The following is a 23,284-nucleotide window of genomic DNA, read 5'->3' on the forward strand; positions in this document are numbered from 1 at the left end:
TTGATTTAATTAATTTTGATTTTTATTTTTTCACTACAAAGTAGTCTATATGGTAACCAACCATCCTCTCAATCTTCAAAAAAATGTTCACTTTCCGCAAATTCTGCTTAACGACTCAATCGTCTCAAAAAACTATTCGCCTTAATACAGGGTCCGGCACTCGAAGTGTAATCAACTTCAGACGACTTGCGGTGACTGGACCGAGTGATGCCCATGCATCACCTGTCTTTTAGTTGGCTAAAGTTCAGTCCAGAGTATTGTTTACAAGCGCGCGAAGCATTTATCCGAGAGTAAATGCGAAAAAAGAAAATCAGTAATGGCGTGATTGCCTTATATTTGGCTGGAAAATCACAACCAGTGCTTGTTCGTGAGCTCGAGCATCTTAAAGTAAATAAAGTGTTTGTTTCTCGCACCATTGCTCGTTACAATGATACTGGTAGCATCGCGAAACGTCATAGAAGTGGTCATCAAAAAACTGCAACGCCACGTGAAATAGTTGAAAAAGTGATGAAGCGACTTGAGCAAAATCCACGACGAAGTATCAATCAAATGACGAAAGAACTGAAAATATTTGACCGTAGTATCCGCCGCATACAGAAAAATGATCTCAAAGTCAAGCCTTACAAGATCCAAGAGGCGCATGATCTCACACCAAAGTAGCAACAAGTCAGACTTGAAAGAGCGAAGGAGTTGCTTCGCTTGGCCGAAAGCGGTCAATATCCGAAAATTGTGTTTTCTAACGAAAACATTTTTCAAATTGAGCAATTCGTAAACTCCCAAAACGATAGGGTTATTTGAACGACCGTTCATATGAGAATTTGAGTCATCGTTTGGTCACCAGGAGAGAGCACCCGCCACGGGTAATGGTTTGGGCCGCTGTAACCGCAGATGGGCGCTCTCCAATCGTTTTCACCGAGCCTGGTGTCAAGGTAAATGCAAAATCTTATCGGGAAAGTATTCTGGAGGTTGCCTTGAAGCCATGGGCAGAAAAATATGAACATTTCAACAGCACTCGGCACCATCTCACAAAGATCGAGTCAACCAAGAATGTCTAAAAAACAACATTCCCAATTTCATAACTCACGTAGATTGAACTCGATTAAGGTCTTAATTGCTGAAATCTTCTAATTGCCCAAGTAAGGTCTGTCACATATGAAAAAAGGCAAATAAAAGTCAACTCGTTTGCGCACATCTAAACATTTCCATTTTATTACTAGTAGTCATTAGAATGTGCAACATTTTCTTATCGCTATTAATCTTTGGATAGCTGCAGTGTGGCTTAGCTTCTAAAACTATTAGAACTTTCATAGTGTCTTACACTTTTTGTTCGATAATTAAATCTATAATTTCTTGAATGCTTTCTTCCAAACATATTCGCAGTTCGGGTAGCTCAGCCATCAGCTTAAATACCATGGCAGTGCGGTCCACATGCACGTACTCGTTGGTCAGACATTCCCTAGGAACTTTCAGAATAGTAGTGGCAATGGCTCTATAAAGCAAACCAAACAGCTGAAACTCCTGATAAGAAGCAAGCAACTCCGAGTAGGCGACCTGATCAGCTGCTGCAAAACCATTGGCGCTACAGTCGCGCTGTAAGAAGTCATAATAGTAACACAAATATTCCAGTTCTTTGGCTCTTCTCGTGGCTTTCTCTAGATTCATGAACAATGTGAAGACCACGTCGATGGCTGGTGAACAATAGCGCGCAGTTTGATAATCCACAAGGATGACAGAACTATTGTTGGTGCATGAAGTAGCCGAAGTGGTTTCGCTGTACAAGATATTACCACGCCAAATGTCGCGATGGCAGAGCACATTTCGATACTTAGTCGAACGATTAGTCATTTCGTAGACGCTTTTAACAACATCCGGTAGGCGCGACTCAACTGCTGTCCGTAAAGCGGGTGTTTGAGTTTTCAATTGGGATTTCACTACAGCGAGTATGGCACGCAATCCAACGGTATACCAAGGAACTTGTGGTGATACTGTGATCTCCTGTTGTAATTCCGGATAGACGTCGCCTATGCAGATGCCTTCTTTGACTTCGAGTGTTAGAGAGGCGGCATGTTGTGCTGCCAATGCGCGTAGCACCCGACGCAGGTAATGGTCGTTTAGATATTCGGTGCTTTCTGGGCAGAGTTTATAGTTGAGTTGATCCAATTGTTCGAGCACAATGAGATCGTCACGTGCAAAGAAACAGCGAGGTGACCAGACGACAGTAGCTGGGAAAAGTAGAAAAAAAATGAAGATACATAAATAGCGACATGTATGAGGCAATGTGAAATAAATATGTATGTAATGATTCAGTAAAAAAAAGAGGTTGTCTGTAAAGTCGGTTTACTGACGATAGTTTAACGTGATAACGTCATAAGAAAATACTAATTGAATGGTTGCATTTTTCAAAAGAAAATTTTAATTTTATTTGTTTGATAGATATTTTGTATGCATATAGAGAATGAGTTAACATTAACATAACATAATATATATTAACATAACATAACATAACATAACATAACATAACATAACATAACATAACATAACATAACATAACATAACATAACATAACATAACATAACATAACATAACATAACATAACATAACATAACATAACATAACATAACTTTGGATGCTTTGCGTAACGCAATTGAAACTATTGAGAAGGAGAAGCGTAAAAAGCGGCAGGTAATTTGTGTGTCTCTAGACATTAAAGGTGCGTTTGATCACGCTTGGTGGCCGGCGCTCTTAAATCAGCTAGAACGAATGCAAACTCCGTCTAATATTTACAGGCTTATTATAAGCTATCTTACAGATCGCAGCGCTTCACTAAACTACGCCGACGCCACTGCAACAAAAGCAACAACTAGAGGCTGTATCCAAGGGTCTGTATGTGGTCCAATTTTTTGGAACATTATCATAGATGAGCTTCTTTCTATGCCGCTGCCTGAAGGGTGTGAAATTCAGGCCTTTGCAGATGACATCCTCTTAATAGTCAGCGCCAAAACTGTAAAAGAACTGCAACTTTACGCTAATGATGCTTTGCGCCTAATATATAATTGGGGAAAGAATGTGAAGTTGACTTTTAGCGACACCAAGACATATGCTATGGCATTTAAAAGTAATGCTAAACAAGCTGAACTATTTTTAAATGGCAATCGACTAATCTTCGTCAAAGAAATTAAGTACCTGGGTGTAGTAATAGATGATCGACTGAGATTCACCAACCACGCTAAGTACGTTGTCGATAAAGCTCAGCGAGTATATAAAAACTTATGCCGATATGTTAGACCCACATGGGGTGTACACGCAGACAACGTTATCACAATCTATAAGCATGTTGTGGAGCCAACTATAACTTACGCTGCAAGTATATGGGGCAAAGCTATACAGTTTAATTATATTCGCCGTCTTCTTCGCTCGTTCCAAAGAACTTTCGCTATACGAGCAATCAGAGGCTTTCACACAGTTTCGGCTAATTCGGCTCTGGCGCTTGCAGGATTCACACCGCTGCATCTGAAGATAAAAGAAACTATGCAAATCGAAAGTGTCAAATTATCCGGAGTATATGATGAAACACTAAACGTCATGCTTGAACAACGCACTACACCAAAAAATCAACTACATCCTTCCGAGCGTCAGTCTATACGTTTTGAAAGCATAGCATCACAACAGGAAGCTGACAATACTATGGATGCAAATGCGACCCACATCTATACCGATGGAAGCAAGTTAGAAACAGGCGCTTGTGGATCAGCTTTTGTCGTTCATAAACAAGATGACGACTGGACGTCACGTAAATTTAAATTACATGACACATGCACTGTCTTCCAGGCTGAAGCTCTAGCAATTGACACTGCACTTAAATGGGCTCAGAATGAATTGAAAACTGAAAAGCTAGTCATATATAGCGACAGTCGCTCTTGTTTGGAAGCTATCCAAAATCGGAGCAACCCCAATCCTCTAATTGCATCAATTCATCAGCACCTGTACCTTCTTCGCCAGCGACACAGAATTGACTTTTACTGGGTCAAATCGCACATCGGTATTGAAGGAAACGAGCGTGCAGATGAACAGGCAAAAGAAGCAGCAAATCAAGGAGTCGATCCAGTATATACTGCATTTCCCTTAAGCTATGCTATACGGCAAATACGTTCTCAAATATTCGAGTCATGGCAGCAGGAGTATGCCGACGATACCACTGGCTCCATCACAAAGATTTTCTTTCCAATTCTTGAAGATGCGCAACTATACCGACAACTCTTTGGGATATCATTTGAATTGACACAGCTCTTTACTGGCCATGGTTTCAACAAGGCATACTTAAAGCGATTCAAAATCATTGACGAAGACTGGTGCCCGTGTGACCAACTCACTGTGCAGAGTATGCATCATCTTTTGCACGACTGCCCACGCTTTCACAGTGCACGACAGAGACACGAAACATTCTGTGCACAATATGATATTCCAGCATTCAACATAAAACAAATTTCAAAATATCCTAGTTTGATAACATCATTTAATGAATTTGTCAAAAAAATAATTGATAATTTAAAAAACTTCAATGCTTCAAACATTCCTACCTAATGTCTTAATCATAATAGTAATATAGTAGAATAACCATCTAACTGCTTGTATCCAATCGCAGGCATTTTATTTCAGTTAGTTTTGTTAAACTATAAAATATTTATGTAATTGAAAATACTTGTAATCTATCTGAATGTTATACTGCACATATGTATGAAAATATTTGCTCTAGAAAACAAACTAATTGAAATAATAAATTACTCGAAACGCAGTAAGCGCGTAGAGCCCAAGGAAAAAAACATAACATAACATAACATAACATAACATAACATAACATAACATAACATAACATAACATAACATAACATAACATAACATAACATAACATAACATAACATAACATAACATAACATAACATAACATAACATAACATAAAGCATTCACCAACAGCTTTCATTTGATACCCATATTGTACATACACGTCCGAAGGTTACCCGGGTCCACGTTTTGACCTATATCTCGAGACCCTATCTACCAATAGGTATTCAAACTATACGGAAATCATCTTCAATACCTACTTAACAATGTGTGTAAGTTTGGTTTAATTCGGTGCAAAAACACGGCGGGTCCACGTTTTGGCATATATTTCCAGACCCTAGTCATCAATAGGTATGAAAATTACCCCGTATTAAAGAACTTATCAACAGCTTTCATTTGATACCCATATTGTACATACACAACCAAAGGTTACCCGGGTCCACGTTTTGTTCTATATCTCGCGACCCCAGTCACGGAGCGGCATGAAAAATACTCTGTACTAAAGCATTCACCAACAGCTTCAATTTGATATCCATATTGTACAAACACATTCTAGGGTCCACGTTTTGGTCTCTATCTCGAGACCCTAGTCACGGAGCGGCATGAAAAATACTCTGGACTAAAGCATTCGCCAACAGCTTCCATTTGATACCCATATTGTACATACACATCCGAAGGTTACCCGGGTCCACGTTTTGACCTATATCTCGAGCCCTATTTCCAAAATAAAATATAATCCATGTTACTCGTGGATGATGTAGCTTTCGAATGGTGAAAGAATTTTTAAAATCGGTCCAGTAGTTTTGAGCCTATTCATTACAAACAAACAAAGTTTTCCTCTTTATAATATTAGTATAGACAACATATCTTATATGGTATATGGTAAATATTAAAATACATTTTTTCCTTCATATATAATAAAAAAATTAATAATTATAACATTAAAACAACAGGTATTATTAACAAACTTGGTTTTATTTTAAATTCTTCAAGTGAATCAAATTAATAATAATCAATAAGAAGGCATATGCAAATACAAATACGTGAATTTATATATGTACATATGCGCATATACATACATATATACGCTCAAGTAGGAGAGAGCAAGATGTCGAACGTTTCCGTTCGTTTGCTTTGTTTGCCTTGTCGTTCGTTCCGCGCTTTCGCTTGCAGTTCATTCAATGCAATGAGCAAGGTAACACTAATGAGCAAGGTAACACTAATGAGCAAGGTAACACTAAAGAGCAAGGTAACACTAAAGAGCAAGGTAACACTAATGAGCAAGGTAACTACATATGAGCAAGGTAACACTAAAGAGCAAGGTAACACTAATGAGCAAGGTAACGACACATTTTTTCGTGCGTGCAGCCTGTTAAATCGAATTATAAGACGTTATCACGTCAAAAAGTTGAAAGTGTTAAGCTTTGCGATGTAAATTTGCAAGAAATTAACCCAAACATTAACGAGATGCCGTAGAGCGTTTTTTTAAAGTCAATTATTTTAACTTATAAAATTTTTTATTTTCCCCAACAAATCAAAAACTGACAAATCAAAAATTGCGAAATTATTGCCAGTAGAAATAGGGGACTGGCATTTTCAAGTAGCACTCAAGCGCCGTTTTGAAAGTAGAAAGTCATCGAAATATTGAGTGAAATTACATTTTAAAACCTTAAAAATATATTTCCAAGTGTCCATATTAGTAATCACATGTCACGTTTTGGACATTGTCGTCAATTTTTCTGAAAATTGTTGTATTTGAAGGCTTGAATATAAAAAGAAGTACACTGAAAAAACAAAATAAAATAAAAATTGTATTGGGTATCGGAATAAGTTTCCGTCCTTGCTTAGCCAAAGTTACGAACTATTTAAACAATTAAATAACACTTGATATTATGTGAAGTATGTGCCACTGGAAGCTACAACTTTACTCCAACTTTCAGGCAGCATACGAATTCCTCTGACTTCACCCATTCATTGAGCCAGTTTGCGATGCTCTCGTAAGAAGTGAATCGCTCTCCAATAAGGGCTGACTGCATTGATAGGAACAGATGGTAATTCGAAGGTGCAATGTCTGGGGAATACGAAATATTATCCAAGATTTCCCAATTTAGTCCCTCTAAATATTGCTGTACCGATTTAGCAACCTCGGGTCTGGCGTTGTCATGCAGCAAAATCAGTTTGTCATGTCTACCTCCCCACTCCGGCCGCTTTTTTGACGTGATAACGTCTTATAATTCGATTTAACAGGCTGCACGCACGAAAAAATGTGTCGTTACCTTGCTCATTAGTGTTACCTTGCTCATATGTCGTTACCTTGCTCATTGCATTGAATGAACTGCAAGCGAAAGCGCGGAACGAACGACAAAGCAAACAAAGCAAACAAAGCAAACGAACGGCAACGTTCGACATCTTGCTCTCTCCTACTTAAGTGAGCGTATATGTGTATGTCTATGCGCATATGTACATATATAAATTCACGTATTTGTATTTGCATATGCCTTCTTATTGATTATTATTAATTTGATTTACTTGAAGAATTTAAAATAAAACCAAGTTTGTTAATAATACCTGTTGTTTTAATGTTATTATTATTAATTTTTTTATTATATATGAAGGAAAAAATGTATGGTAATATTTACCACATACCTTATAAGATATGTTGTATACTAATATATGTATATAAACATGCATGTACATATACAATTTCGCGCAATTTTCAAAAAGAACAAATCTATATGTAAAGATGCATACAAGTCATATGGACATATCAAATATACGAATCTATTCCGTACGCAAGCAAATGTAAGCTAATGTGCTTGAACTGCAAGCGAGAGCGCGGAACGAACGACAAAGAGCACAATCGGCCCCCGCGTTCTGCAACTTTCGACATCTGGCTCTGTCCTACTTGAGTGAGCATATATATGTATGTATATGTATGTATATGCGCATTTGTATATAAATTCACATACTTGTATTTGCTTATGCCTTCTTGCTGTGTGCATGGCAATGAACCATTTCTCTGTTGAGAATAGGACGATGATAGAAAAAGTAGGAAATGAAAGGGAGTGTTTCGAGTGTAAAGTGTCTTGAAAAAGGCAAATCGATGATGGTGCCTCTTAGTGTTGTTGACTTATTAACGTCTGATGCACAATCGAAATTGAAGGTATCTTTCATGAATTTGATAAATGTTTCGTCATTTTTCACGTTTGTGTAAATGTAACTTGACCTATTCCATTGCAATTCCATTTACCTCCTCCTCTATATTCATACAAAATATCTATCAAACAAATAAAATTAAAATTTTGTTTTGAAAATTGCAACCATTCCATCAATATTTTCTTATGACGTTGTCACGTTAAACTATCGTCAGTAAACCGACTTTACAGACAACCTCTTTTTTTTTTGAGAGCTCGATTCAAACGCACTAGTTGCAGTCGGTAACGATCGCCTATGATGGTTTCAGATGGTTAAGGAGTTCATGATAGATGACACTTTCTGATCCCACCAGATTGCGATCTTTATCACTCACGTGGAAATTGCCACTTTGGTAGGGTCGATACCAATCTTTAGTTGTTTTGGATGAAGCGATTGCCGTAAATATTGATCAATATTCGACACGTTTCAGCTGCACTTTTCTTTGAAAGGTAATAATGAAGCATTACTTCCCGCTAATGTTGTTTTTTCGGGCCGAATGTAGGCATTTTTGATGTCAGATAAAAATAGGATCTTTACGCTTCAAATGTCAACTACTACGATCGAGACCTCACATATACACCTTCAAATCCTCAGTATCTTACTAGAGCGAACACAAAAATAGTATCAGCAGCGACACCTCTTTTACGAGGGTGGAAACTTATTCCCATACCCAATATTTTTGAAATTCATACAAAGTTGAAAATTTTGGTATCGTTTTTTAGAAAGAAATATCTCTGATCTGTCTTATAAATTTGGTTTTTAATTGAAAGTTGTAAACAATTTTTGTGACATTTTTTCCATTTTGTTAAAACACACCCGCTAAGATGTCTCTCATAACGTTTTGTCCAGTTTTTTGGCATAATAAGGTTGATTATTTTTGAAAAAGTATAAAATTTTTTATTTTTGGCTTTTTTGACAAACTCACCCACTAATATTTTTTTATATTATAATTTTTTTTTTTTAATTTTTTGGATAATAAAAATATACGATTAAAAAATTATTTTAGAAAAAAATAAGAATTTTTTGTTCGAAATTGTTTTTTGCATATTTTTTTCACAGTTCTTTTAAATTTTTTAGGGTAATAAAATGAATTATTTATGAAAAATATAAAAAATTAGAAAACCACATCCACTAAGATCTTGTTTACAGTTTTTCTTTTTAATTTTTTAGGGTAATAACACTAATTTTTTTCCTTGTTCACCTTCTCGGGAGCATAGGGCCTCGACAAGACTTGTCTTACGTTGGTTTCGTTAATCTATTTGATTTCTGACAGGGAAGGTAATTAGCCTGCCGCTAGCAGTCCTAAGTGGAAATGCCCACCTGTCGTTGCTTAGGAACACCGCCTTCTTACTGCTTGGGGCGCAATCTGTATTTCACACATTTCTGGCAGAAGGATCATACAAAACTACGCTAAATGTGGTGTGCCTGCGCTATTACCGCGGTCACCCGCTTCCTCTTGCTGGCGCCACTGATGCAATGGGTAACTGTTTGTTTTTGCTTGTTTTAGCAGCCACAATGCAAAACATGCGCTAACTATTGTGCGGGAATAAAAATGGAAAGGATAAGTTTTTGGGTTAGAGGAATGAGATTTTTTTTTTTTTGTTGTTTTTTTTGTTTTAGAAGCAGGGAAAGTAGGTAAATTTGGAAAAGTACAAGGGCCGTGCTTTACCTCTAGGATGGCAGGCTGGTGCATTACGCTAGACTACCGAGGCTGCAATGACATTAATTATTGTATTTAGGAAAAATATTAATTTTTTTTACTCAAAAAATTGGCGAGAATTATTTTTTGTATTTTTTTTTTTTAAACTATAAATTTTTTGTTCAAAATTTGAGTGAAACAATTTTTTTGGCATTTTAAAAAAAACACACCTACTCATTTTAGGATACTAAAAAAATATACTATTTAAAAAAAATATTTTAGAAATATGTAAAATTGTTTGCTCTAAAATGTTTGCTCAAAAATTGGTTTTTGGCGTTTTCGAAAAACACACCAGCTAAGATTTTTTATCATTTTTTTAGAATGAAACGTACCAATTAAAAAAATATGTAGTAAAAATATAAAATTTTTTTCTAAATTTTTTTTGTTTTTTTAATTTCCCTTTTTCTATTTTTGCATTTTTTAAAAACATACACCCTAAATTTTTTTCAGTTCATTCTCAGTAACCTCTAAAACTCTCGTAGTGGCATTCTCATAAATTTTCCAGTGGTAGATGCGCATATCTGCTTACTAAAGTAGGTAGCGACGCTTCGAGCGATTTGCAAACAGAAATAATTAATATGCGCCCACATACGCGAACGCTTCCCTAGAACAGTATTTTGAACTAATTTTCCATTGATTTTCGATACGTTTTTGGATATAAGTTCAAAATTTATGGGAATTCGATTATGAAACTTTCAAGTAAGGTCCGTTTCATAATCATAAGAAACCTTTGGTATACAATTTCTGAACTAACATAAGCTCGCTTTTACTTTCTGGAGTAGTTTTTATTTGGCGTCATTTTAACAGTTATAGACTTAAGACTTCCATCAATTGGTTTTGGTGCGAAAGCTCACTATATTTTATAGAACCGTGATCCAAGAAGCTGCACTTTTGCTAGTCTTTTCGCCGTTTCATAATGATAAGATACTAGTCGAAAATAAGCTTCTGAAGAGATAGAAGGTGCCGAACAATCATAAGAGTAGCTAACTCGACTAAGTCTTGCACCAACTTGGCCGCTGTTGTTCAAAATAAGGTTTCAAAAACAACAGTTTGGCGCACATTACAGAGGTGCAATCATTTAAAAGTATCAAAAATAGATATTTGGAATATTTTTAATGTTGCCTAATTGCACATTATTTTTTAAAAATGCGTGTTCTGTTAAGAAAGTTTAAGATCCACTTTTTTAATATATCGAAAAATTGTGCTCAGCGACGAAGCTCACTTTTGGATCAATGGGTACGTAAATAAGCAGAACTGTCGATTTTGGAGTGAAGATCAGCCAGAAGAATTGCAAGGAAAGGTCACAGTTTGGTGCGGTTTATGGGTTGGAGGTATCATTGGACCGTACTTCTTCAAAGATGCTGCGAATCGTAACGTAACTGTGATTGGTGAGCGCTACCGTGAAATGATGTCCAACTTTTTTTTGCCCAAAGTGCAGGAGCTTGACTTGCATGACATGAGGATTCAGCAAGACGGTGCCACATGCCACACAGCACGCGTAACAATGGACTTGTTGAGAGGCGAGTTCGGTGCACATTTTATTTCACGTTCGGGACCTGTCAATTGGCCACCCAGATCGTGCGATATAACGCCTTTAGATTATTTTTTGTGGGGCTACGTTAAAGTTCATGTCTATTCAGATAAGCCTGCTTCAATTAACGCATTGGAAGACAACATTAAAGCATTTATATGTGAGATACCGGCCGAAACATTGGAAAGAGTATGCCAAAATTGGACTAAGCGGATGGACCATTTGCAGACATTTGCATGGAATAATCTTCAAACATTAAATTATATGGACCGTACTATCGATTTAAATAAAAGTTTCAAGCATTTTTCTGAATTTTACGTGTGTTTTTTTGAAAAACTTTCCTATAGCTTTTAAAAAATCACCCTATATTTTCAGATGAACAAATAGAACTTGGATGGACCTGATGGTTTTTTAAATTATTGGAGAGATTTGCGCAAGAGCCCCCTCTTATATTCCAAGCGTCACTTCGGTGGAGGTTCTGTTATGGTTTGGGATGCATTTACATCGAAAGCAACTCTTGATATACAGTTTACATCATCGCGAATGAATATTGGGGACTTCAAAAACGTTTTGAAAAATAGTCTCCTTCCTTTTATTCAGGATAACCGAAAAGTGCCCTTCGTTTTTCAGCAAGACAACGCCCGAATCCACGTAAGCAGAAAAACAAGGCAGTATTTGACCGATTGTTTCATAGAAACTAAGTACTGGCCAGCGTGTTCTCCGGATCTAAACCCCATAACCTTTTGGGGTATATTAGTCAGCAGAACTTATGCCAACAATCGCCAATTGGACAACACCAACGAGCTTAAAGCGGCAATTAAGGCAGAATGGGCTTCTTTAGATTTATTATAAATTTACTTAAAAAGTTAGAAGAATCGATCGAAAAAATGGGTATTTTGTGCCGCTAAAGAAAATGATGTTCCCATAGCTTACAAAAATATTCTAGACAACAGAAAACAAAATTCGAAAAAAGTATACTTTTGATAAACGATCACTTTAATTAAACAGTGGCTTATAATTATGAAACGCCTGGAAATACGTTTTTGCTAAGAATTTTCTTAATGTACCATATTAAAAAAAGTTCTAAATTCTGTAATGCAACAGTTAACTTTTGATACTTTAATCGATGTGTAAAATTTTTATTTTCCACTAAAATCTATAAATTAAAATACTTTGAAAAATTAGGGGTATCTTATTATTATGAAACGCATTTTGTTACTGAACATAGCCTCAGCTATGAAAAACAAAAAATAATAACAATAAAAAAATTCAAAAATGACAAAAAACTTATTTTATCACAAACATTTTCATCAAAAATGTAAAAATTTCTTGCAGAAATTTAAATTTTTTAATGTAGGGTGGGCCATGTAAAATTTGCTTTTTGAATCGGCTATAAAAAAAACTAATCAATATATTTTCAAACTTTTTTTTTATTTTAAAGATTGAACAGTGTCATTTATGAATGAAAAATAATATCGTTCAAATGACTGCCACGACTGGCTTTACAGTACGCCATTCGGTCAATCCAATTTTTAAGCACATTTTCGATTGTTTGGGCTCCAATTTCATGAATGGCAACTTCGCTTTCGTGTTTTAAAGCATCAATCGTCTCTGGATGGTTCGCATAGCATTTGTCCTTAACGGCTCCCCACTAAAAATAGTCCAACGGACTTAAATCACAGCTCCGACGTGGCCAATTGGTATCGGAATTTCGGCTGATTATTCGGTTTTCAAAAACGGTAGCCAAAAGTTCGAGTGTAACTTTGGCAGTGTGACAAGTTGCACCGTCCTGTTGAAACCAAATGTCGTCCATGTCATCCTCTTCAATTTTTGGAAACAACTCGTAGATCATGTCACGGGAACGCTCGCCATTTACTGTAACCGCGGCTCCTCGCTTATTTTCGAAAAAAATGGCCCGATGATGCCGCCAGACCAAAAACCGCACCAAACAGTGACTCGTTGTGGATGCATTTGCTTCTCTACAGTAACGAGTGGATTTTCTGAGCCCCAAGTCCGACAATTTTGCTTATTGACGTAGCCACTGATGTTAAAATCAGAAAAGAAGAAGAATACTCAGCACTTTGGAAATAGGTTTTCAATATTTCCCAATCTTTTTCAAGCGTATAGCGTCCCATTTCATAAATGTCAAGCCTTTAAGTAAATTCTGAACACATTTGACATGTCGTTTGTGTTACCATTCTTAAAAAATAGGTGGTTCAAAAAGCAAACGCTATATGGCCCACCCTGTTTTTTATTGTCCAACAAAAAAAACAATCAACATTTACAAAAATGTTAAAATTAACCGCAGATATTTGACTTTGACTAACTAAAATTATTACAAATTCTCAACATCGAATAAATCTCAAAATTATCAAAGGTTTTTCAAACTTTTTGCAGGTTTCTGCTTATTAATTCTTATTATCCTCAAAATGCTTGCGTCATTTGACATGAGATCACTCACATGTTTCTGATCTTTTGGTTGAAGATTGATCCATCATCAGATTATCAGATCTTGATATCACCCTCATATGGAACGTCCTCATTAACATGTAGGTCTTTTCATTTCTGCAATTTCTAATTACTCACCGTTCACCGGTTTGTCTATGCTTTCTCTCCATTACGTTTCTCCCAGTTGTACAAAAAAGTATGGTTACATTCGCAACTATCCAAGTATGCCTGCTTCCTTCTCCTACGGGGCAGCCATGCAGCTACCCAGCCTAAAAGTTCTACGGCTTACCTCAGCTTATACTTAAGCTATAATTAATATCTGTAATCTGTCTTAAGATTCATGTTTTTCATGTTAAATTACGTAGCAATTCAGGTTTGCGCACTAGAGGGCGGCCTTTACACATTTCTGGCACAAAAAGTGTTTTAGAAAATGGCATTGCCTAAGCGAAGGCATCTTTAAATTGTGTGGTATTCAAATTAGTTTAGAGGAAAGCGTCGCCCTAAATCGGTTTACACATAGATGGGTCGAAGCTTGCGGATGGTAAGACTGGTGCGGGTGGCTTTGGGCTGAACTTTAAAAGATCGATACCAATGGGCGGTTATCCCGCAAATCAAGCGGCGAACTATGGCATAGAAATATGTGACCGAGAATGCTTTCGTTGGCATACTACTTTTTATACTACTACTATATTTTTTCAGCTAGCTAGGCAGCCTTATTAGCACTGCAGTCTCACATAATAAATACTATCTAAACCCGTTGAGAAATGTTTCACTATTCTCAGTACCCTACGAGCGAGCAACACCGTCTAATTAGAATGGGTAGCAGAGCGCATGCACTGCGACTATACAGCTATCGCAAAGCGAAGACTCACTCACCTCGTGACTCTAAATGCACGTGTATAAATGCATATGTATAAAAAAAATCTGAGGAAGCGCTCGAATGCATTAGAAGCCTTCTATTATAGGCTTGCGGTCATGTACATTAGGCCACATAAGAGGCCGTGGTGCTGTGTATGGCTCAATAAAACTAGACTAAATCGGTTTAGGTTATATGGATCAAAATACTACATACGATTTTTGTTATTTATTCGGAGTTCCAACTAAGGTTCAAAAAGAGTGGGTATGTTAAACCTGGAAGAGTCATATCTACTTTTTAAGTCAGCCTGTTCTCTCAATTTGCGATATTCAAAATAGGCAGTTGGCACCGAAGCCAGAAGAGTTGCTTAGCAATTTTGTTTAAGCTACTAACATCTCAAAAATGCATATTTTTTTTACATGTAGCTTAGCTTAAATACAAAAACAAAAACAAAAACATCTCTTAAAATAACACATACAGCAAAGTGAGTACTTACCATAAGGCCGCAAACGTTCCAAAAGTGTGCCATATAACGAAGCCTCCTTACGAAATATGGCCTCCTTCTCTGGTTCCTCATTCGCCTGGGGAATGCCTTTGACAAATGCGTGCAACTCGTGCAATTGGCGCCTATCAGCTAACTGTGTTTTGTATATATAAAAAAAATATAAAATATTTTGTTTCTGCCTAAAGGTATGCAACACTTCTAGCAACGGCAGCAACTTACATTTTTGTTTTCATCTGGTACAGCAACGCTATAATGCACTACCAGGTGATAATATTGGCCAAGAAAACCGCTCGTATACGCAGCTGGCTTCAAAGTGAATTCTTTTAACTGCAAATCCGTTTCACTTCCGCAGGCTTTCGCTAAAATTCTTTGGCAATCCGTGTGGCTCAATAGCAATTCGGTCGGAGTTGTGGGAGGCTCGGCAGTGCTGAGTGCCATTCTTTTTAGTTTTTGTTTTTCTTTAAGCGGTTTTAATTGAAATGTTCACTTTTGTTTTTCAAACCATATTAGTTTTTATGCATTTTTCTCTTCAATTTTACAATGTAAAAGAATTTTTGTTTATTTATCGGTTCTCGATTTTGGCGCCCATCCAAATTCAACGAGCTTCCCGTTCTGACTGCTGGCGACTGGGTAATTGTTGAGCGTCGCATTGGCCGATATCCATTTAGTCGAATATACAGATGTACATATATAGGTATGTAGGTATGTACATACAGGTATGTAAGTGGGCTATTTGCGCAATACATCTGTTTTAGTTTAGCGAATTTCGCTCTAAGTATTGAGCTATTTTTATAATTTTTTCTAGGTGATAAATAATCCGATCGACTTCGTTTAGTCTATGCATTGGCACTGATAAGAAGTACTTAGTTGGCCTTCAACAGATAACTACACTATCTAAACATCTAAGGCTGTAAAAATTGGCGTTGTATGGGGTTTTCCAATAAGGGTGTATCGAATTAGAATAAAACCAGATGTTTGGGAGGTTGAACGATTAATTTTTTTATATGAACATAAAACACGTATTGCCCTTTATTATCCATTATTCCAAGAAAGTACAAATTTTCATTGCCTCTGCTGCATACAGGGTGGGCCATATAGCGTTTGCTTTTTGAACCACCTATTTTTTTGAGAATGGTAACATAAATGACATGTCAAATGTGTTCAAAATTTACTTAAAGGTTTGACATTTACGAAATGGGACGCTATACGCTTGAACAAAATTGGGAAATATTGAAAACCTTTTTACCAAAGTGGTGAGACTTCTACTCCAAACAGTGAGAAATTTGAAAAAAAAAAATTCCAAAAAAAAGATTTGCCAACAAGACTGTTTGTGGATCAATTTGTTAATCGTGTTCGTGAAAGTGGATCGTTAATGGATAAAACAGCACGTGAACTTGCTCCTAGAGTGCGTAAACATTGCTGCTGTAGCCGAAAATGTGCGTGAACATCCAACAACCTCAACTCGTCAACGTTCTCAAGAATTGAATATTTCACGCAATTCTTTGTGGAGAATTTTGCGTAAAGACCTCGGTATCAAGGCTTACAAAGTTCAATTGGTGCAAGAACTGAAGCCTAATGACCATCCAATGCGTTTTCGGTGCGCTCAATAGGCAGAAAATCGTTTGACCGAAGATGAGCATTTTTACCGAAAAATCATCTTTTCTGATGAAGCTGATTTTCACATCGGTGGCTAGGTCAATAAGCAAAATTGTCGGAATTGGGGCTCAGAAAATCCACACGTTACTGTAGAGAAGCAAATGTATCCACAACGAGTCACTGTTTGGTGCGGTTTTTGGTCTGGCGGCATCATCGGGCCATTTTTTTCGAAAATAAGCGAGGAGCCGCGGTTACAGTAAATGGCGAGCGTTACCGTGACATGATCTACGAGTTGTTTCCAAAAATTAGAATGACATGGACGACATTTGGTTTCAACAGGACGGTGCAGCTTGCCACACTGCCAAAGTTACCTTCGAACTTTTGGCTACCGTTTTTGAAAACCGAATAATCAGCCGAAATTCCAAAATCAATTGGCCGCCTCGGTGCTGTGATTTAAGCTCGTTGGAATATTTTTTGTGGGGAGCCGTTAAGGACAAATGCTATGCGAACCATCCCGAGACGATTGATGCTTTAAAACACGAAAGCGAAGTTGCCATTCATGAAATTGGAGCTCAAACAATCGAAAATGTGCTTAAAAATTGGGTTGATCGAATGGACTACTGTAAAGCCAGTCGAGGCAGTCATTTGAACAATATTATTTTTCATTCATGACAATGTTCAATCTTCAAAAAAGAAAAAAGCTTGAAAAAATATTGATTAGTTTTTTTTTATAGCCGATTCAAAAAGCAAATTTTACATGGCCCACCCTATAGATTCGGATAAACTTTAGTGATAATAAATAAATTTAGTAATAACCAGGATCATGTTAATTTTAAGCCTACCGGTCAATTGCGAGTATAGGCGTGCAACTTCAGAAAAACCGACCAAAGCGTATTGGCCAAATATATAGACTGCCATTAGTGCTTTAAATAGACCTCTTATTCGAGGTTCAAGACTTTGGAGTCTGCTAGTATGCAACTTATGAGGCTCGTATGATCAATTAAGGGAACAAATACCTGTAAAATTTCGAAAAAAAAATTTTTTTTTCATAAAATGTTAATATAATCCTTTAAGAGTATTTCAAAAAAATTTCAAAACGTAAATTTAAGTATTTCTTATACAAGGTGGCGCAAAAGTAACCTTGCGATGTTTTTTGGCTGTAATTTAAAAAAAAAATTAAAAACTTTGATTCTTCTTGTGGATTATTTTTATTTTGTCTTTTATTTTTTTTACATCAAGTCGAGAATATGATGTCATGTAAATGGCCGCCGCCCCAGTTGATTGCCATTTGAGCCCTTTTCATGGCATTTTCCATCACTTTGGCCAAAACTTCCGGCGATAGGTCCTCACATTCTTGACGGATATTGTCTTTGAAAGCTACAAGAGTCTGAGGCTTGTTGATATAATATACAATATACCCGCGACTACAAAAAGCCGCACAAAAAGAAGTCTGGAGCGGTCAAATCAGGCTATCTTGCTGGCCAGTGCAAATCGCCAAAACGGGAGATTAGGCGCCCGGGAAATGCATCCTTCAGCATATCGGTTGTGGCACGTGCAGTGTGTGCCGTTGCACCGTCCTGTTGGAACCACATGTTTTCCAATCGCAATTCATCAAGTTGCGGCAAAAAGAACTCGTTGATCATTGCTCTGTAGCGCTCACCATTCACAGTAACCGTTTGGCCCGCGACGTCTTCGAAGGAAAAAGGTCCGATGACTCCTCCAGCGTAAACAGCACACCATACAGTGACTTTGAGCGGGTGTAATGGCTCTTCGTGGGTTACACGAGGATTTTCAGTGCCCCAGAAGCGTAAATTTTGCTTATTTGCGTACCCGCTCAGATGGAAATGGGCCTCATCACTCATGATTATTTTTGATGAAAAATTATCTTCCTCTTGGTGGCGATTAAGGATGGCTTGAGCGTATGTTAGACGCGATTGGCGGTCAGCAGCTAACAGCTGATGCACCGTCTGGACTTTGTACGGAAACATCTTCAAATCTTGTACCAAAATTCGCTGTAAAGACCGTCGACTGATACCCACTTGCGTGGCACGTCGTCTGGTCGATGTCGACGGCGCTTCCATGACATCCTCGGCTACAGCAGCAATATTCTCTGCAGAACTGCATCTCGTGTTGTGCCAGTCTCTTCGAGGTGAGCGGCTAAACGTCGCAGTGTTTCACCAGAACAGACATTAGGGGCCAATCGCGAAATTTATAGCATTTTCTGATAGGAGGATTAGTTTAGCGCCACCTGTTATTATAGATCGACAACCGTGACGACTCTATTCTTTGCGTTCGAACGCTGGGAGGGGTATTTTCATGTATTCAAACTTTAGACGAGTTTTTCTCAAAATCATATTTTTCTAATTGGCGTACACGATAACTCGAAAAGTTATTTGACCGATCTCAATGAAATTTTGCACACATCTTTTTTATGATATTACTTTCTATGTGAATACAAGTTTTCGCATTTTTGTGAAAAAATAATTTTTTCGAAGCAAAAATTGTAGGTAAATTCGCCCCAAAATTCATGTTTTTTCAAGCATTTTATTCTGCGTTTTTTTTTTCGTTTTTTTAAATTCATTTTTATTTTATTTATTTATTTGTTTATATAAATAGTATTGTACATAGTAAGGCTAAGGTTTTTAAAGAGTACTTCAACAATATTATAAACAACTGGAATATTTTTAACATGCAAGTTTCTTAATCTAAATTTTACACCAGTTCATTTACAAATCAATCCAATTTATTTAACTTAACTATAATAATAAGAAGAAAAGGAGAAAAGAAGTAGTAGAAAAAGAAAAGAAGGATTTAGAAAAGAAAAAACAAAAGTAGTAATTAGAGAATGTAGAGGGAAATTTGATGCCCTAATTTAATGCAATCAAACACTTTTAAAGTAATTATAGACTTGTGCCCTGAAGTTAAATCTGTTAAGTCCAGCCTTCACAGTGTCGGGTAATGAGTTTCACACTTTAACAGCGTTAATGAAAAATAATCTAGATGATGGTAGGTAATTAAATTTTGGAACGATGAACTTGTTGTGTCTGCGAGACCTTACTGGTATCAACTTCTCTGTCAGATAGGGAGACTTGAATAATGTAAGTTTGCACAAAAATATGTAATTTCTAGCAGCACAGGTAAGTTTTGTGTTAAGAATAAACCCTGAATTGTTTACCTTATCCATAAAGGTAAGGGAACTTGTACCTATCCACAATTTAGGGATATTGTCAACATGCACAACACTATTACATATAGGTAAGACATATGACTTTGACGCGTTCAGACATAATGAGTTATCGTTAGCCCATACAGAAATAGCAGACAAATCACTGTTTATTTTGAAACATAAATCTTCAACGAGACCAATACGACTGGACAAGTACAATTCACATACTGACAAACGTTAAAAACATCATTGACAAAAAGACTGAATAAAAGTGGACCAAGGATAGACCCTTACGGAACACCAGTATGTACGTATCTAGACTGGGATGTTGATTTACTGGTCTTGACCTTCTGCGTTCTGTCACTAAGGTAGAATAGATGTAGAAATTATGACATTAATAAACAAAAAAATGTTTGGGTTTTGGCATTCAGGTCACTGACGCCGATGTTACGATGCCCGCCGATTGAGAAGCCCCGCTGCGACCTTCCTGGAAAAATTGAGAGTACATCCGCCATTTTAAATGATTAAAATAAAAAAAAAAATTTATATTATTTTAATGTATAAATAAACTGTATGCCAATTTTGAAAAAAATATATTGACTACTTCATTTTAAATAATTTTAATGAAAGTCAGGGAAAATATGGCCGTTTACAGGTATCTGTCCCCTTAACACTCTAAGTTGCGAAGTTGTAGTAAAAAGAAATCCTTTATTTTTCTTATAGATGGCTTAAGCTTAGCTGCATATCGTGTTCAGGCTATCTTAGATGGCATTAGAGAGATAAGATGACACAAAAACAAAAATTCTGATACAATTTTGTGATTGCTTGACTCTGTATTGTTTGAACGCATACACCAATGAGGACATCAACACAGAGAACAAAAGGACATAATTTACTCATTTCTTGGACTCCGACAACCACTTAAGCACCTTCCTGATTGAAAATAACTCAAATAGTACAAAGAAACTCAATGTTCGGTCCCCCTACGAATTAACGCAAAAAAGAACTTCATTGACCGAATCTATGAATCGCTGCTGAATTGCAACAAAATCGACCAATTTTTTAAGCGGATGGTGACTGGTGATCAAAAAAGGGTCACTTATGATGAGATCAAAAATAGTTGTGGTCGAATGGCAATGAATCGGCGCAAATGGTTGCTATGTGTTTGGTGTGATTGGCAAGGAATCATTTCCCAAGAGATATTTTTCTATGGTCAAGCACTTGGAATGAGCTAGGGCTAGTGAGAGACTATATACCATGTGGAAAGCGCGGACCTGGAAGACCACCAAAGAGATGGCGCGAAAGCTGGATTTCGAAAATAACATTTCGTCATTTTGAATTTTAATAATACTTTGTAATTTATAACTATGTAATAGTGTGAAGAAAAACAGGTGAAAACCTATAATAAAATAATAAGAACAATCGCCCAAAAGTGACCTGCTTCGGCTAATCTTCTTCTTTATGGACACAATAAGCAATTTTGGCCGAGTTCAATAAAGCGCGCTAGGCGCTCCTTTCACTTAGCTAATCGACGCCAATTCGAAATGCCAAGGGCAGCCAAATTCTTCTCCACTTGGGTCACTACAACCATCTACCGAGAAAATAATGGATTACTTTCCCTCCAAATTAATATTTCGCTTGGTCACACACATTTTCACACAATTTTCATAAGCTTCGAAGGCTTGATTGGAAGATTCTTATAGTTCAGACTAGACACTTTTTCGGAAAAATCCACCTCAAGAGAAGTTTGTGCAAAACTGAGTTGTTTGACGATAGGAACGAAAGCTTCTATGAGAGAGGTGCTACCTTGCTAAATAGCAAGCAGTTATTGAAAAAGATGGTACATATTTGACCAAATTGGATTTTTCTATATATATACAAATAATATGTAATTGGCGCATACACCCATTTTGGGTGTTTAGCCGAGCTCCTCCTCCTATTTGTGGTCATGCGCGTCTTGATGTTGTTCCACAAATGGGGGGACCTACAGTTTCAAGCCAACTCTGAGCGGCAGATATTCTTCTTATGAGGAGCTTTTTCAGGGTAGAAATACACTCGGATAAATAAAGTCTTCCATATTGCGCAAAAGTAATGGATTTCTTTATACTGGAATTAGATATCTACATCTCTGTTAGAATATATAAAAATTAAATGAATATTTAAATATATAAAAATTAATGAAAATTATATAATATACAAAAATATAAGGATATAAAGGGTGGTTAAGTTTTAAGGGCCGATGTTGATTTTGAATAAAATTCAATTCTTTTAGAAAATTATTGTCATTTCTCTTTATTATGATAAGATTGGTATGGCTCAATGACGCGTGGAACAAAATATCTTCTAACTGGCCGTCGCGGCCTCGGCGGCACACCGATATCCGATGGTCCAAATTTTCGATGACGCTGAGGCATAATTGAGGTTCTATACCGTTAATGTGCTGAAACATCTCATCCTTTAGCTCTTCAATTGTTGCTGGCTTATCGACGTACACCTTTTCTTTCAAATAACCCCACAGGAAGAAGTCCAACGGTGTTAAGTCACATGATCTTGGCGGCCAATTGACATCGCCGCGACGTGAGATTATTCGGTCATCAAATTTTTCGCGCAAAAGAGCCATTGTTTCGTTAGCTGTGTGACAAGTGGCACTGTCCTGCCGTCCTGTTGAAACCACATATCGTCCACATCCATATCTTCCAATTCGAGCCATAAAAAGTTCGTTATCATCTAACGATAGCGAACACTATTCACAGTAACTGCCTGACCGGCCTCATTTTGGAAAAAATGATGCCGCCGGCCCATAAACCGCACCAAACTCCAATGCCTCCAGTGCCTCATCACTGAAGATGATTTTCTTTGATATGCATTTTGATTTGAAGGCCCGTTTTCATAATAAGCCTGAATACCTTTAACGCATTGCTGGATTGAGTATCTTTCCATGGTTCAAATTGCATTAGTCTGAGATTGAAAAATGTCAAATGAAATGCAGAAAAACTTAACGTTTAGGTGTGGTTCACATTCAACATCGGCCCTTGAACCACCCTTTATTATCTTGGTGGGCATTCCAATTATTATACAATATTATTACAAAAATGTTTCCTTTTTCGTGATATGGCAGTAATAGATCAAAATTTTTTTTAGTTATCCAAATCTTAGAGAACCAATTTTTAACTATATCTATCGATATTTATTCCTAACTCATTATCTGTAATACAAAATTGTTCATGCTTCCCAGCACAGTTCGAAATGTGCAAAAAAAAATTAGATTAGGTGATGAAGTGGAATTATTCGAAAATACCTGGCACGTAATTTTATGAAAGATAGGCCGAGCATTTCGCTGATGATACCGAACGCAAGAGCGCAGCTGTTAAAGACGAAGAAAACTATCAAACCGCGGACGATAATAATAAGAACTAAGAGTACATCAAGTAAAGTAGAAGCATTCGTTCA

General features: G+C 36.9%; 1 protein-coding gene across 1 annotated transcript; it reads right to left on the reverse strand.

Moving 5' to 3' along the window:
- Positions 1–1,187: 1,187 nt before the first annotated feature.
- On the reverse strand, positions 1,188–15,757 carry LOC128864450 (uncharacterized). Its single transcript, XM_054104113.1, has 3 exons — positions 15,292–15,757; positions 15,064–15,205; positions 1,188–2,222 (listed from the first exon to the last, which is right to left on the reverse strand). The coding sequence occupies exons 1-3, from the start codon at positions 15,508–15,510 to the stop codon at positions 1,315–1,317; spliced, it is 1,269 nt and encodes a 422-aa protein (XP_053960088.1). The 5' UTR covers positions 15,511–15,757; the 3' UTR covers positions 1,188–1,314.
- Positions 15,758–23,284: the final 7,527 nt, after the last annotated feature.

Source organism: Anastrepha ludens, chromosome 5, assembly GCF_028408465.1.
Source record: "Anastrepha ludens isolate Willacy chromosome 5, idAnaLude1.1, whole genome shotgun sequence".
In the NCBI taxonomy this organism is placed as follows: Eukaryota; Metazoa; Arthropoda; class Insecta; order Diptera; family Tephritidae; genus Anastrepha; species Anastrepha ludens.